This window comes from Lepidothrix coronata, unplaced genomic scaffold (genome assembly GCF_001604755.1).
Source record: "Lepidothrix coronata isolate B3197 unplaced genomic scaffold, Lepidothrix_coronata-1.0 Scaffold174, whole genome shotgun sequence".
Classification (NCBI taxonomy): Eukaryota; Metazoa; Chordata; class Aves; order Passeriformes; family Pipridae; genus Lepidothrix; species Lepidothrix coronata.
In genome coordinates, this window is record NW_016690354.1 from 426,506 (window position 1) to 442,958 (window position 16,453).

The window sequence follows — 16,453 nt, forward strand, 5'->3', positions numbered from 1 at the left end:
CACCTTGAATGCTTCCAGGACTGGGACATCCACAGCTTCTCAGGGCAACCTGTACCAGCACCTCACCACCTCACAGTAAAAAATTTCTTCCTAATACCTAATCTAAACATGCTGGCAACTTCACCACAACATCCACCAGAGCCTTAATGGGAAGGTCTGCCAAGCTCAGACACCTCTACCCCAAATGAAATAGCAGATTTAGGACATAGGTTGAAGCAGCATCCCAGAGCTGCCCACACAATGTTAACTTATGGGTGTGGATGTAGTCAGATCGTCTCATGTCTCAAGGCTTGCTCCAACCCAGCCTTTCCCACCGAAACAAGCTGTCCATCCCAACTCACGTGTCACTCCAAGGGCCGTTCCACTCCCGCTCGCCCCACGGGTTGCGCATGCGGATCATGTCCAGCTTCTCTGACTTGAAGAAGGACAGAAGGCCGTGGCCCAGGCGGACCTTCCGCACGTCCGTCACCGCGTACGCGTGGCCCTTCACCAGGCCGCAGGCCAGGCGAGCCTCCATGTCAGCTGCTGATGTGGCCTGGGCAGGGGACACAGATAGTGCTCAGATCAGAGTGATGTGACTGCTTTTGCATGGACTGGGAAAGAAAGGGGCTCAGATTTCCCCAGAGGTTTCTTTATGCCAAAAGGAAGAGCATCAATGGTCAGGGAGAGAGCCAGTTGGCAGATGTCTCAGATGCCATTTTATGTGGTAGATCCCTTCTGTTCTTCATCTGTTCCATGAGGGCTCTGAGCTCCCATAATGACAACAAATAAAGCTCATTCTACTGCATATACTAGGAGGTCTGGCACCCAGCATTTGTAGAGATTTCTGCATGCAGACACCAAAACACCTTTCTCTGGAGTGAATCCCCTCCTAATGTTTAAAAGGTGGTGGGATGAATCTGGGCTCTTGGACACAGAAATGAGGAATAAAGAGGGCTGGCATCCAGGATTCACCACTTTTGCTGTCCACAAGAAGTCGGAACCCTTGGCCACAATTTATCTCATCCAATTTAGAAGTTTACAATCATGTAAGATAACTGCATCCTAAAATACCTATTCCCATGGGATCGTGACCATGCCGGTAACCTTGCTTACTTTAATGGAGCAGCTGATGAGGCCTCCCCGGTTGTGCACCTTCAACACACGCTCAAAGAGGAGGTTTCGCTTGGCTTCATCAGTGATGTAGTCCCCTTCAGTCAGGTCAATAGGTTCAGAGACACCACCAGTAAAATCTACCAGGGCATCAGCTGTGTTGCCTCCATCCAGGGCCTCATAACAGCCTGACAACCTGAAAGAGGGTGACAGGGATGGCACAACAACTTTGGCTTGACATTTTAAGGGGTCTGGGACAATTCTTGGGGAAGCCTGGCGAATGGAGATTTGTAATAAAACTTTAAGTGGGTGAGGACAGCCAGCAGGGTGAAAAAATAGGACCTGTGTTTTTTGCAGCACTCTTGCTGTCATAGGACCAAAGTAAAAGAAACCTGAAATCTCTAGGACAGGTGTTGCTTAAAGAAACATTAAAGGATATTTTGCTTTGAGGATACATTAAGGCTAGAGAAGGTGGCTTTTTTCTTAGTTTTTGTCTGTTTGAGATACATACTACTACTCCCCAGGAAAGCTGTTGTTTCCACTGCTGCAAACCAACTGATGAATGGAGAGGAAAAACAGAGTGCTCATGTCCCAGTTTGTCCTGCAACTGCCCCAGTACCTACTTGGCATAAGCTTTCTCCACCAAGGCACACCAGAATTCGTTCCTGGAGTTGGAGTGGCAGTAGATGAGCTGATTGTGGAGTGTGGGCAGGCGGTCATCAATCACCACATCCAGCCACTGACCAAAACGCCAGAACTGGAAGTGGAAGATCCCCACATAGCTCTCAGGTTTCTCGGGGTTCCACTCCTGCTCCTTCCAGTCTGGGATGACCTGTGAGAGAGGAGGCACATGTACCTAAATTATTCACTTTTTTCTGGGAATAACTCTCATCCTTGAACTAACGCAGATTAATATTAAAGACAAGGAAGAATATGAGAGGAATGGATTTGCTTTCAGCCTGCTAGGGCCAGATTTTGGACCTGGTTCCTCCAACGCAGACCAGATGAATGTGTACTGGCATAGCTTAGACTCCTTGGAATTTGGAGTCCCTTGGAAGATGGAGTTAAAGATCCTCGTCCTCTTTCTTATAACACTACCCTGGGCACCGGCTGCCATCTACTTCTGTAGACAGGCTATTGGAGCAGAAGCATCCTTAGTCTGAGCAGGGATGATTACTTTTGTTCCTATTAGTGTCAGTAGGGTACCACTATGAGAACACACCTTCTTTGATTCTCCTACTTGATTCTGGTGTGACTTGACTGGCACAAGAGCAAGTGTTGTATTCATCTGATGCCAATGAACAGGCAGCAGACACTGAATGCATCTACTCTGTTAAATAAAACTGGGAAAAACAAGATCCCCACTCCCTTATGGTCTCCATTCTTCCCTGTCAAGACCTACCATGCTCATCCAAGCAAGCATGGCAAGGTGACTTGTTGAAAGAAGGAAAAGAAGGCCTGGGTTGAAAGAAACCCTGTAGCAGCTGAGGGGCTGAGGGTGCACAGGTTTGCCAGCGGGACAGGCACGTGAGAAGGGTAACTGTCAAAGTCCATTCATGGCTGCAGGCACCACCAGCTTTTCTTTGAATGGAAAATTCGCCCAACAGCTGGGACAGAAATGAGCACAGCCAGGCACAGATGCTACATGTGGGAGGACCTGCATTTTACTTAGAACCAGGACACAGAGGCCCACAGCAAGAAACTACGCCACTGCAGCTTAGCTTTTGTTGAGGGTGAAGGCAATGTGGTTTTACTCCATGGCTAGGGCAGGCTGTGAGGCCGCACATAGTTAATGTAGTTGATAGTTGACAAGTACTGACTGATTCAGCTGCAGTAATGTGACTGACTGTCCACACCTTTGCTTCTTTACTTACTTGCTCCCAAAGCATCATGACCTCAGCGAGGAAAAGCCCCAAGGTGCTCATGGGAGCATGTATTATGTTCCAGTACACCAAATAATCACTGTTCTGTGGAGACAGCTGTGAGTGTCGGGTGGGATAGGAGAGGACACAGCTACATTGCATGGAAAAAGGCTCTTCAGGAAGTGTAGGGACATGGTGAGACCACCTGTACTGTGCTTTGGCCCTTGTCCAGCTGCCAGAGCCTTCTGCCTTTTGTTCTGTCTGCTGTCACAAAGCAGTAATTGTGCAGAGAGCATTCTCTCTGAAGAGCACCCTGACATCTTAGTTACCAGCAACGACCCAGACCAGACCTCTAATTGCTCCTACATTGAAATATTAATCATGCCATCAGTGAGCCCTGCAAGCTCACTGGCACTGTGAGTTGTCTGGATCAATAGAAGCATAGCAGACAAAGCCATGAAAAAAAGCCACTTTTGGAGGGTTTGGTGTTTTCCAGGACTGCTAACAGCAATGTCCCAGGGTCCTTCTTGGAGAGTGCCAGGAAAGATCAGACAGTCCTCCATCAATGCCCATCAATTCCCTCTTGACTGGAGCTGATCCTAATGAATAGTCATAAAGGACCATCATGCTAATCAACTTGCTATTAATGTGGGCTTAGAAATGATCACAGCATTGATTAGAGGCAGCTTGTCAGCCAGAGTGGGTAGCAATAGCTTCCAGCTGGCTGGTTCTGAGACTTGCTACTGCTGTCAGTGGTGGCAGGAGATAGTGGTCCTCACCATCTTCCTCCATCCCTTCACCTGGGGATCGTGCTGAGAACACCCTCCACCACTGAAGGCAGCAAAAGATGTCAGCTTTCATCCAGAGCAGGATGCAGGAGTAAGGACTGGTCATGTTTCTGCACTGACCCAAGAGGAAATGAGAGGAGTATGATCTCCAGAGATGCTCCATGCTTGGAGAGCATTCTGTGGACCACTCATCCCAGGATCGCATTGAGTCCTGGATTCAATTTGTTTCTGTGACACTGGGTGTGGAGAAGACCATGTCTCCTCATTCACCCAACTGTGCTGCTTTTTGCTCAGGTGCTCCCAAAATCTGGAGTTAGTTTCAACACCCTTTAGTGGGACAAATTTGCAGTGAAAGGGGTCAGAGATGGGTAAAATTGGGAACTCAGAAACACCAGGCTCATTTCCCAAAGCTGATTTAGGGCTTTTCTCAATTTTCTTAAGAATGGCTAATTAAGAGAAAAGGTACTTGTGACCCTGAAAAAATGTTCTGATTAGAAGGAGGAATTGGTAGATGCCAAATGCTCCAAGCCTTCTGCTGGGAACTTGCCAGCTCAGGATGAGGAGGGAGGCACCCAGCTGTACCAATCTGCTGAACCATGGTACAAACTGGGATGAAATTCACCTAGGAGATGGGACAGGGCAGTGTTTCTGAAAGCCTTTATGGGATGCTGATACTGTACAGGGAAAGTTTCAGTGACTAGTAAAAAGAGGCTCATCTTCCCTGCAGCAGAGATCACACTGCTTCTCTCACCTCCCACCCCAGCTCTAAAAGAAAGCAGGATCCACCTATGAATCATTTCCTCTTCTCTGCTCAGCTTCAAACTCCTCCACTAACCACACAAAACTGTTCAACACTCCTTGAAGCCTTTCACACAAAGAGAGAAGAATGTAAATGCTCATTTTACATTTAATAGGAGATAAAAAAGAGGCTCAAAAATACCAACAGGGAGTAAAATTTGGTGGGTGTTGCTTTATTGCATGCAGGATTAGGGCAGCTTCCAAAAAGAGCATGAAGAAGACAAACACGGCCTCAATTGACCTTAAGAGGAAACTCATTGGCTAGGCTTTTATTTACCGTGGTACATCAATACCCAGCGAGGTATCTGCAGCAAGAACTCTACCCCAGCAACGTAACAATGGCATATTGTCAGACCTGGCATGCAAAAATCCCTTTGGATGTTGCCAGTGGCTCCCGTTATTTGGTCAAAAGTGGTTTGCAGCCAGGAGCTCTGCTCTGGGATGCACAAGGAGAGGTCCTCCTATGGGAAAGTCTGCCAGGACCCTAGAAGTGGGGTTGGCCAACAGTGAATCCATGCTGTGGCCAAGCAGGGATGCATCTACTTTTCTCTCTACTCATTGAGTCCATCATTTCTTGGGGTCTAAACAAAGATATCAGCTTCTACAGCAATGTCCATGGCATGGCTGTATGATCTGAGTGGTTGCTGAGCTTTGGTTGTGGGCAAGACTCCAAGCTCCCACCATCTCTCCAGCCAGTATCTGATCCTCCTGCTTTCCTTCTCCTCTCTGTTTGGCATAGCTTGTGCATATCATGTTGTACACTATTGTTGGGCTGGGGAGGGCATGGAGTTGCATCTCTGAAGGCTTTGAAGAAGAGGTTGGACTCTTTTGGGGCTGGTCTGCACAAGTCAGCAAGCCACAAGTACAAAGTCCCCTTGTTCTGACCTTCCCATCACTGCTCCCTCCTTAGTTATCTTGGGAAAATCTCAGGCCAAACTTTGAGGAGCACTCACCCACAGTTGAGTGCAATCTGAGCAAAGGACCAATTATAATAATATTTAACTCTTTCAAGGGACTTTTCTATCTGTGTGTCTCAAGAAGCTTCATTGAAGTACCTTCCACTCTTTGATGGAGGAAATGTCCAAAGTCAGTAGTTTATTCACAGTCATGGGACAAGCCAGGCACAAAACGCCCTCCTGCCCCAATACTTATAAAGGCACCACTACCCTCTGCTCTCACACATGGCCACCCACAGACCATTCCCTGTGTTGTAGAGGGTAGGAGACACTGCTTTTCAGGGACAGCAACAGCAGGTTCCTGCTCTGTGGTTTGCAAAGTGCTCTGCAACCTCATGGCTCTCTATAGACACTTCAGAGTAAATATATTCATGGGTGCTTTAAGGACAGTACAATGTGCAAATTGGTTTTGCTCACTGCTGGCTCAGACCTGAGACTGCACACACACACACACACACCTGCTCCAACCCATCTTGGGATCAACAAACTCCAGGCAGCACAAGGCGTGCTGGAGAATCCCTCCCCGCAGTGACCCCCCGCAAGAAATGGTGGTGACGGTCAGGAAAGGGCTGGTCCAACCTCCCAGTTTGTCCAGTAGGTTTGCAATTTGCAGAATATGGCGTGTCTAAATGTATTTCAGCTTCACAGCAAGGTGGATTCTCCATGGGACTGGTCTTTGGAGACACCAAGCAGCCACAGTCGCAGCAGGAGTCACTGCAGCCTGAAAGCACTCAGAATCCTTACTAGAAGTAGAAATCCATTGCAAACAAGCCTTCCATTTTTAATGGCTAGGATGGAAACTGGAAGGTAGGGCTCTCTCCAGGGGTCTCTCCTGTTTCTAGTATGGCAAATATTTATTTTTCCACCAGGTTTTTGGTTACACAGCTGCCACATTTTGAGGGCTTAGGGCAGCCTCATATTTCCAAGCCAGCAAAAACCTGCACCAGTCAGACCTGGTGAATCCCTGATGATCACAAGCACACAGTCTCATACTCCAGGCAATGTTGCAGCAAGCTCATGGCCCTCTCCTCCCCATCATTCAGACAGAGGACAGCATGTTTGGGAACATTTCTGGGCTGAAGCGCTCCAGAAGCACTGAGCTGTTGTTCTCCACTTTATCACAAAGCCATTCCTTATTAAAAAAAAAACCACAACAAAAAACCAAACCCACGTGAAAACTGAAGCAAGAATTGAGCTGAGAGAAGAAAAATTAAGACTGAAGCACAGCTGGAGCGAGACTGAGCGAGAGTATCAGGCTTTAAAAACAATGGAGCCCTTCAGCTGAGCTGGTTCGAGATCATCGGTGAAAGCGAGGAGGAAATACATCACTTTGCGGATCTGGGCTAATTCTGCTATTCGTTCCCCAAATTCCTGGGCATCTGCCTCATTGCACTCTACCTCCTTGGCCCCTGGCTTCTTCCAGAAGATTCCTACTGGCTCCAGCAGCTGCCGGTTCATAAGGTGGGTGAGATCAGGAGTCCAGTGTTGGGAGGTGCCGGTCACTGTGACCTTTCCAGGTCTCTCCAGCTGGATGTCCCAGCGGAGGAAGTGCAATTTGTGCTGCCGGATGAAATCCACTCGGTAGATGTGTTCATTGGGACGCAGCAGCTTCTCACCATCCTGGGGCCTCATGTTTTTTTGTTGCAGGCTCTGGAATCGTAGCCTCATGCGCCGGGTGAGCTGTTCATCGCAGATGAAGGGCAGCTCAATCATCTTTGCCTCAGCTGCCATCACCTTGGCTACTCCTCTGCTACGTTCTCAGTAATGTGTAGTTCTCAAACAGGACACACAGGCGGAAAAATCTGACAAGCTTCTGGAGCTGGTGCCTCCTCTCCACGGTCTCAGCAGTGCCAGGCAACCCGGGCCAGTGACGCAAAATACCCTCCGGTTCTTCCTCTGGGTGCCCTTCCGACTTGTTTGCAGATTCTAACTGATGGTGCTGCTGTGCTGTGCTGCATAATCTATAGGGAACGGATGTCTGATGTCAGCCTCCCTGGCAACCTCCCTGACAACCATGGTTCCTTATCCCAAAACAAAGGTGTGCAGCCAGGGATGCCACCTTGACAGGTCTGGGTGGCAGTAGCTTTCTCTGAGCATAGGTTCATGGCATAATTCAGGTTGGAAGAGACTGTGGAGGGGTCTGGTCCAACCTGCAGCTCAAAACAGGACTTTCTTCAGGTAAGTCGCTTGGGGCTTTGTCCAGTCCCTCTTTGAGTATCTCCATGGACAGAGTTGCCACAGCCTCTCAGGGCCTCTCTTCCAGAATCTGATCGTGCTCATGCTGAAGATAAGCTGCAGCTTGTGCTGTTGTCTTTTGTCCCCTGACTGTGCATCCCCAGCCAGAGTTTGGCTCTACCTTGTCCACACTCTCCTATCCAGACTGGATGGGGCTCTGAGCAACCTGGTCTAGTGGAAGGTGTCACTGCCCATGGCAGGCGGGTTGGAACTAGATGATATTGAAGGTCCCTTCCAAGCCAAGCCTTTCTATGATCCTATGATTAAGTAGCTACACTCAGCAATAAGCCCCCTCCTTCATCTTCCCTCCTCCTGAATGCACAAATCCACTTCCCTCCAGACCATTTTGGTGGCTTGCACGAGGCTGTGCCATCCAGAAAAGGACACAAGGGTCCTGAGGGACAAATTGACTATCAAATGAGTAGCAAACTAACATGACCCTTGTGTCCTTTTCTGGATGGTACAGCTGGCAGGAGTCAGGCTCCGCACTGCTCCTGCAGCAGCAGGTAGGCAGCAGCACCCCAGTGTTGTTCTGCCTGCCTGGCCTGGCACAAAGTTGGAGAGGGTGCTCACAAGTGGGTTTCCCCTTTGTGTGCCCAGGAAAGGGGACCTCAGGCATAGTCTGTGCCTTAATGCTTGTCTCTGTGGGCCAGGTAGAGAAGTGGGTCCAAGATACAAGCAACCCAAACAACCTGTTTCCAAGCTCTGATGCTCTGAACCCACCTGAGTACCAGCAAGACCATCATGCTCAACCTGGAACCACCAATTCCTCACCAATTGCTGGGCATGCCTGGACACCATTCTGTGCAACCTGCTCTGGGTGAACCTGCTTTAGCAGGGCGGTTGGACTTCCCACAGACAACCTTTCTGTGATTCTGGGAAATCCAGAGCACAGTACTGTGCTGGTGGACGGGATACAGGGGGATAGTGGTGAATGCATTTCTCTTTGCAGGGTGCTGGGTAGCTCCAGGAGGCTGTGCATCCTGAAGAGAGATGTCATGCCAAGCCAAGTTCCCCTCTGCTAAGTGTCTCCATCAATGAATAAACCACAGACAGGTTTTGGGTGTGCCACAGAAAAGACATGACTCCTGCAAGCATGCTGTGGTATCTTTGGGGTATAGTGGCTGCTTTAGACTTGGAGAGCACAGGGTTTCAGCACAAAGCTTTAGACATGTTGTAGAGTCAAAGTCATTTGGGTTCTCTCTGTCCTATCTGTGATTCAGGTTGGCTTCTGCAACATGACTTATTTGCAGGGCAATTTGGGAGCTCAAACAGGGTTAAATGAACTCCATGAAACAGTTTTTTCTATGATATTTTTACAAAAGGCTGTGCCAGTATTTGAACTGTCACACTTGACTCATGAACACCCACTATCACTCCAGGGGCAATCACTTTGACTTCAAGAAGTCCCAAAAAAGACTACCAGAAGCTGGCCTTGGCCAGACAAGCCACAGACAACAGGGACCCAAGGTGGGTCATTTTCCTAGGAATTGTCCTTCAATCACCATTCTGCTGTTACTCCTGAAGACCTTGAGGATAGAGTCCAGAAAACTGAGAGCTACACAGACCCACCTGAAAGGACAAATGACCCTTCTGGTTGTTCTCTGAGCTCTTGCCTCACTTGTTTACTGGCTTTAAAACACCCTTAGCAAAAGCTATTGATCCTTGGGTTTTAAAAGTTAAAAACGCCTTCAGTTAACTCTGGAGACCTTTTTGAGCTGAGCTACATGTAACAATGTCATATGGATCTTGCTTGGATGGACTTGAGTCTTTTACCCCCATATGTGGTAGCAGCAGAGGAAGCAATAACCTTGTACATGGTGATGAACACACTGCAGTGGGGGTTCAGCTTCCAGGCACCATGTGATGTTCCTTCTTGGTCTTGATGACGTGCAAGATCAGCCTTCAGGGAGAAACAATAACTAACCACAGGTTGTAAAAGACCTACACAAAATGGACTTCGGGAGGTCAGTGTCCTCAGAGCCATCTGCTTGTGGTGCCCCAGCCAAGACTGCCTGGCACTCTGGAAGCCACTAAGGGGGAAGAAGACCAGATTGGGTGATGGAAATGCAGGGGTGTCTGAACCACTTGGCTTCAATGCCTGGCCCCTGTCCTTTGTTTGTTAAGCAGTACCAATGCAACTTTGGGAACACAGGTAAAGATCCAGACAAACCTTTAGGAAAAAGTGCTGCTGGAAATTATTTAAATCCCCTCATTTTAAGGTCTTAATTTCTTTTCATAAGAGCTAGACACCTCTGAAGGTTCAAAGAAAGGGTGTCATGGAGCCAGATCACACCTAAAGACATGTAGGGTCAGCTAGGACGCAGGAATTTAGAAAACAGCTCTAAATTAAATTCCAGTACCCCATTCCTACTCAGTGACTCACACTACACAGACATAATAGGAAACAGGGACATGGAGAGAGCAAGGTGGAAGAAAGTGTGTGAATAAAATCCACACTCGAGAGAGACAGTTTCATTGTACGAAGTGGAGCAAGGGACACTCAGAGCCTACGTTACATCCTGGTGTAGATTAGGAATACATTTCCTAGTAGCAGTGGGATACCCGGACCAAGATCCCTGGACTGACATTTCAGAGATTCTAAAGCCTGCATCAGCATCTTTCAGCTCTTCCCAGACCATGAATGAAGACATTTTGATGTTCAGGAACAGTATCACAATTGCATGTGCAACCATACCAAGGACGAAGGGGCCCATTACTTCTGTCTCCAAGATTTCCATTAAGTAAGAAATTCTTTACTGTGAGGGTGGTGAGACCCAGGCTGCCCAGAGAAATTGTGGATGCCCCATCCCTGGGAAGTGTCCAAGGCCAGGTTGGACAGGACTTTGAGTAACCTGATCTAATGGAAGATGTCCCTGCCTACAGCAGGGAGGTTGGAACTAAATTGTTATTAAGGTCTCTTCCAATCCATATAATTCTATGATTCTATAAAACAAACTTTTCTGAAAGAAAAGAGGAGACAGGTAAAAAAGAGCCTCTGAGAGTTAAGGACGTGGAAAATGAGAAGTCACAAACACCCACAGCCAAACTGCCCTGGGAGGAAAAGCAATGCCATTGGCAAGCTGAAATAATGAGGTGTCCAAAGGGACCTCACAACTGTATGGCTGGCATTTCCCAGGGCAGAGCTGGAAGTGAATGGTGAGGAGGGAGGACAACTTGCCTGCTCACCCTTGGGAGATGTCGATGCTGAGGAACAAGCTAAACAACCCTGCGCACCACCAGGGACAGCCCCAAGAGTCACCACAGTCACCATGTGAGGAAGCCTTATGGGTTATCCAGAAGCCAAAACAGCTATCCTGTTCCTGTATGAAGGAAAACCTAGACTTTAACAGAAAATGGGGATGTTGCAAGAAATTTCTGAGCCTGGAATCCATGATCATCACAGGAAGCGGAGACTGGAAGTACCACAGCACACAGAGCAGATGCAAAGGTGTGGGGTGGAAGGAACTCTCTCAGATCTGTGGCAGTAGGAGGCTGTGGGTGAAGCAGGTGGTGCTGTCTGCACACACTGGCTGCCTTTTGCAGTAAAATCTAGGAAAAGGTGCTTGGGACTTCCTGGTTTCTTGCCCTACAATGAAGCACACCTGTACCAGAGTGTGAAGTCCCCTTGCCTTGGCTTTAACAGGGCTGACATCTTCTGTAGCTGAGGACAAGGTGGAGATGAGCACAGACCTTCCAAGGATGTGGCACTGAGCATCTCTTTCCTCCAATACCTCCCTGGTTGCTCCCCAGGTCTGCAGCCCCTCACTCTGGTGCAGCTCCTTGGTGGTTTTCTGGCCCACAACACATTCCCGTTGGATCCCATACAAGAAAGAACACTTACCTTCTGCCACAGAGACTCCCGAGATGCCAGGGAGGAGCAGGCAGCCACGAACCAGCAGTTCCCAACCTGGCCCTGGTGTAAGTCATGGGAGCTGATCCCGTCCACAAAGAGATGTGGATCATTGCATATTTCCTGTAGGACAGAAGAAAAACAGACACACTAGCTAAGTGAGCAGACGGGGGAGTCAGGAGCAGGGTTTCTTGTCAAAGGAAAATCACCCCCTCTCTTCCTCAGACTACATAAATATGACCCGCAGATTTCTACTGGCTTTGTTCATCATGCTGGTGGCAGAAGGACACTAACCTGCCTTCTACTGTCACCAGGACATGGGCAGCATCACTGCTCAAGGGACATCAAACCTACTTCCAATTCTGTATCAGTATCAGCACAGCTTTAATTATCCATGGTGATAATGGGACACTTTCACACCATTTCAGCCCTATGTCCCATCCCCTCTTCTAAGTCACCTCTTTCAGATCTCTCTACTCTGTGACTGCTTTACAAGCTTCTCCCTCTCTTATTTTCCTGCGCAGAGCATGAGAGCATGACCCAAAAACACTGCCTCCAATACTGAAACCTGTGGATCCATCCAAAAATAAAACCCTGCAGGAACAGGGCAGAGACAGGCATTTAATGATGAATTGCAGTGCCTAAATCAGACAGTTCCCCTAGGAAAGCTCAACTCAGATTGAGGTCTCAGCCATGGCTGCAAAAAGACTAGTGTCCTTACCCGGGAGGTCTGTCCTTCCAGATCCTAGCACAGCAGATGAAAAAAATTTGGTGCCAAAAGCTTTGCAGCTGGGCCAGGAGGATAAAATGCTCATTCTGCCACCAAAACCAGGATGGTGGATTGTGCACGTGCACCATGAATGGAAAAACTTGGGTAGGAGGCAGCTAGGAGGTGAGCTCATGCCTCCAAGCACTCAGGCACTAAGCACATCAGCTTTCCTCTGCCCGGCTCCTGCCAGGCTGCCCTCCCTGCTTCGCACTGCCTCTTAGAGCCTGGCCAAGAAAGCACTTAAATAACAGAGGGTGTTAAGCAAGCTTCAGGTGACACACTACTCTTTTTTTAAAATATATTTTCTCCTGATCAATCCTGCTTGGAAGGTCATGTCCAGCTGGAGGCTGAGAGCAGACTGGACAGAAAAAGAGCTGAAAGAATCTTTTCCCCTCTGTTACTATGTTTAATTTGAAGAGGAAAAAGGAAAAGCAGATTATCTTTCTTCCCCCATATCTCCCAGTTTTTCAGGCTGGTTGCACCCAGAAAAGTATGTTCCCCCACAGGCTTTGTATGTGAGGTCTTTTATTGCCTCTGCCCATAGAATCATAGAATGGTTTGGGTTGGAAGGAATCTTAAAGATCATCTAGTTCCAGTCCCTCTACTGTGGGCAGAGACACCTTCCACTAGATCAGGTTGCCCGGGGCCCCATCACAGGGAGGAAGAGGAATCATAAGCACCTCTGGCTATTCTCACCTAGCTCAGCCAGCACTGTACACCTCAAAAATAACCCAAGGTCCATCCAGAAACAAACTGAGCAGGGTCAAACCCAAGGGAGAGGTCTAATCCCCTCATGTTGTCATTGCAGGAGGTTGGGATAAGCGCTAGGGGGAGACAAGCTGCCACCATCAAAGGCAGGAACCACCTGAGCTTCTCAGCATCACTGAGTGCAGACAGGGGTGGAACAGGAGCAGTGGGGTTTAGCTTCTGTTTCATACCACCAGGGAAGCACCCAGCAGCTGGGAATGTGTCTGTCCCGCCTGTTAGTGATGGGGATGTGTGCAAGGTCAGCTCTTTGTGATCCTGCTCTGGGGTGCAGAGGCACCATGTTTGCCTCATTTGAGGAATGCACTTGCCTCTTCTGCCCCTGGGTGAATCTGCAGATTACAATAAAGGATTCACTTGGTATTACACAGACAGGCAAGAACATGAAAGCATAAGAAACATTGAACAGTTTGGGTTGGAAGGGACCTTTAAAAGGCCATCTAGTCCAACCCCCTGCAATGAGTGGGAACATCAACTGGATCAGGTATGCTCAGAGCCCTGTCCAACTTGACCTTGAATGTTTCTTTGTGATGGGCTATTGACCACCTCTCTGGGCAACTAGTACCACTGTTTCACTGCTCTCACTGTGAAAACCTTCTTCCTTATATCTAGTCTAAATCAACTCTCCTTCAGTTTAAAACCATTGCTCCTTGTCCTTTCACAACAGACCCTGATAAAAAGTTTGTCCTCATCTTTCTTATAAGCCCCCTTTAAGTGCTGAAAGGCTGCAGTAAGGTCTACCCTGAAAGGCAGAGAGGGGCTGCCATGCTTACCTGCAGAAGGACCACACAGCACACTCAAGACCTAGGACCGAGCTTGGTCCCAGTGGACTCCCAGTGATCCTAAGCACAGAATCACCAAATCAATGCAGTTATAAGGAACATCTGGATATCATCCAGTCCACCTCCCTCTATTCAAAGCAGGGTTGCCCAGGACAGCAGGTTGTACATCAGGTTGTCCAGGACTGTGTTCAGTCAGGTTTTGAGTATCTCCAGGAATGGTGACTTCACAACTTCTCCAGAGTGAAGATTCATAGAGCCAGTAAGCTTGGGAAAGACCCCTAAGATCATGGAATCCAGCCATTAACCCAGCACTGCCAAATCTACCACTAAACCATGTCTCTGAGCACCATATCTATACTTTTTTTCAACACTTCTAGGTATGTGATTCCACAGCTTCCATGAGCAGCCTATTTCAATGCTTGCCCATCCTTTCAGTGAAGAAACTTTTCTTAATATCCGGTCCTTGCACAGGGGAAGGCAGCACTGCCTCCTTGTTCTAAGGCTGCAGAGTTGATTCCATCAGGGTAAGTCTCATCTGTGGGTCAGTCTCCCCAGCAAAACCTCCTGAGAAGGTTTGCCATATTCCTTAGACTGGAGCTTCCCAATATTAAATTACTTGGATTCTTTAGACCCCACTGAAGCTACTAGACTTCCACTCACACATTTTGGCCCTGGTCTAGACTGAGTGGCCCTCAATCCCCAGGGATGACATTCCCTGTGATCTCTGCCTGTACTGAGGTGAGAGCAAAGGACCAAGGCACTGCTTCAGCAAGGCTGCAATTCTCCCTGGATTGCATGGAGCACAGTGGGGTGCTGGTGTGTGATGTAAAGCCCGCTCAGAGCCATGGAGCACCATGCCCACATGCAGAGGTGGGTGATGAAGATGAGATCAGTGAGAACTAGGTCAAAAAACCAAGAGAAGCTTTGGAACATTTAGCGTTTCTTTCCAAGGAGCTTGTTCTGCAGCCCGATGGAATTGCAGGGCCTGGGGTTTGTACGTGCAAAGGGAGGAGAGAAGCAGAGATGCTCTGATCAGAGAAGGTCATGACCATGGCTTCCTCCCCTCCCTCCCATGCAACAGACAGAAACCAGGTGAGCAATAACATTTACCCAGGTGGGCACTTGTCCAAAAAACAAACATCACATCATCCTCCCAGCACCACGACCCTGAGAGAAGAGGGCGGCACACCAACGTGCGCACCCACGCACACCCTGGGGGCCTTTTGGGTTCGAGCATCAGCCACCACAGACCCAGCTCAAACTGCCTCGTGGCACTTGAGGCTTCACCAAACAGTGAGTCCGTTCCATTCCTTCATCTCATTACAGCCAGATTCTACGTCCTGGCTGCCCCCAGTCTGGACACAGATGGAGAACAGCAAGGAACAGTGCAGGGAAAGCCAAAAAGCTATAGCTGCAGGGAGGCTATGACTTTGATGTGTTGCTCTTAACTCTGCCTTGGCCAAGAGAGTCATTCATGTCTCTTTACCCTCCAGGAGAACCTGTCTTAGAGAATCCCAAGAATAATAGAATCATTTAGGTTGAAAAGACCTCTAAGATCGTCAAGTTCAACCATTAACCCAGCACTTTCATGTTCACCACTAGACTATGTCCCCAAATGCCATATCCACATGTTTTTTGAATGTTTCCAGGGATGGTTACTCCTAAGCACCATCAGAGATGATCTGCCCTCCCTAAAAGTGCCTGCTGAAATGGCCGCTGTGCTCCAGGCAACAAAATACAACTTAGAGAAAGCCTGTGTGGATGGTTCTATGGAAACATACAGCCTGATAACACAGGGAGGGCCAAAATAGTGATTCAAAGATCTGATGATTCATATCCTTCCTTCTGCAAGGGATGTGGGACAGAGGTGGAAATCAGGGCTGGGAGAGGACTTTGAGGTGCCTGTCGATGAGAGGCTGATTGCAGAGGTCTGGCTTATGGGAGCTCAGATCAGGCCAGTCTGTTCCCTCCAGGTTCAGGTTATTGAAGTCCATTAAAGGAAAAAAAGACCCAATCAGTGCAATTATCTTGCACTTGCTGGTGTAATTTTGCTTCCCACCAAAAAGCACGTGGGATTTCCCTTTGCTCTCCCCAATGCACACAATTTTCTTGCAAATGCATTTAAACCAGAAAATATCTTTCTTGTCTTCTCCAGCTAGACCAATTCCACACAGAGTAGTAAGGATAAAATCACCCTCTAATTGGCATTATAATTGGTGACTGTCTTATCATAAATGTTTCCAGTTCAGGTTTCTGAGACTTAGATTCACTGAGGATCTGGATCGCATCAAGCCAGCTGTGGGGAGAGAAAAAACTATGAAGGAGGAATAACCATGGGAGATACAACATCTGCTGCATGCCAGGACCATTTTTTGCTAACAAGATTTTGCAAGGAGCAGACTAGTCTAATTGCATTGCAGAGCCTGGCTGTTTCAGAACAATGCCTTCACTTAGACTTGCAAAATCAGCAAAATAATCTATTAGCATGGCTGCGCTTCCTCCCTCCCAGGCAACAGGGAACTGAGAGGATCCTGTCTTAAATGCACTCACACA

The 16,453-nt window shown here is 48.2% G+C and overlaps 2 protein-coding genes across 3 annotated transcripts in view; both read right to left on the reverse strand.

Moving 5' to 3' along the window:
* The window catches only part of CAPN5 (calpain 5), a 57,822-nt gene that overhangs the window by 10,517 nt on the left and 30,852 nt on the right, over positions 1-16,453 (reverse strand). For both annotated transcript variants that reach the window (XM_017830188.1, XM_017830189.1), the window contains 4 exons: positions 11,576-11,707; positions 1,716-1,924; positions 1,096-1,288; positions 342-535 (listed from right to left, as the gene is read on the reverse strand). In XM_017830188.1, coding sequence (XP_017685677.1) covers positions 342-535; positions 1,096-1,288; positions 1,716-1,924; positions 11,576-11,707 — 728 coding nt within the window. The remainder of the gene's footprint in view (positions 1-341; positions 536-1,095; positions 1,289-1,715; positions 1,925-11,575; positions 11,708-16,453) is intronic.
* Positions 6,748-8,474, reverse strand: OMP (olfactory marker protein). Its single transcript, XM_017830069.1, is given in 3 exon segments — positions 6,748-7,299; positions 7,301-7,457; positions 8,455-8,474. Coding segments are annotated over 3 exon segments (729 nt in total).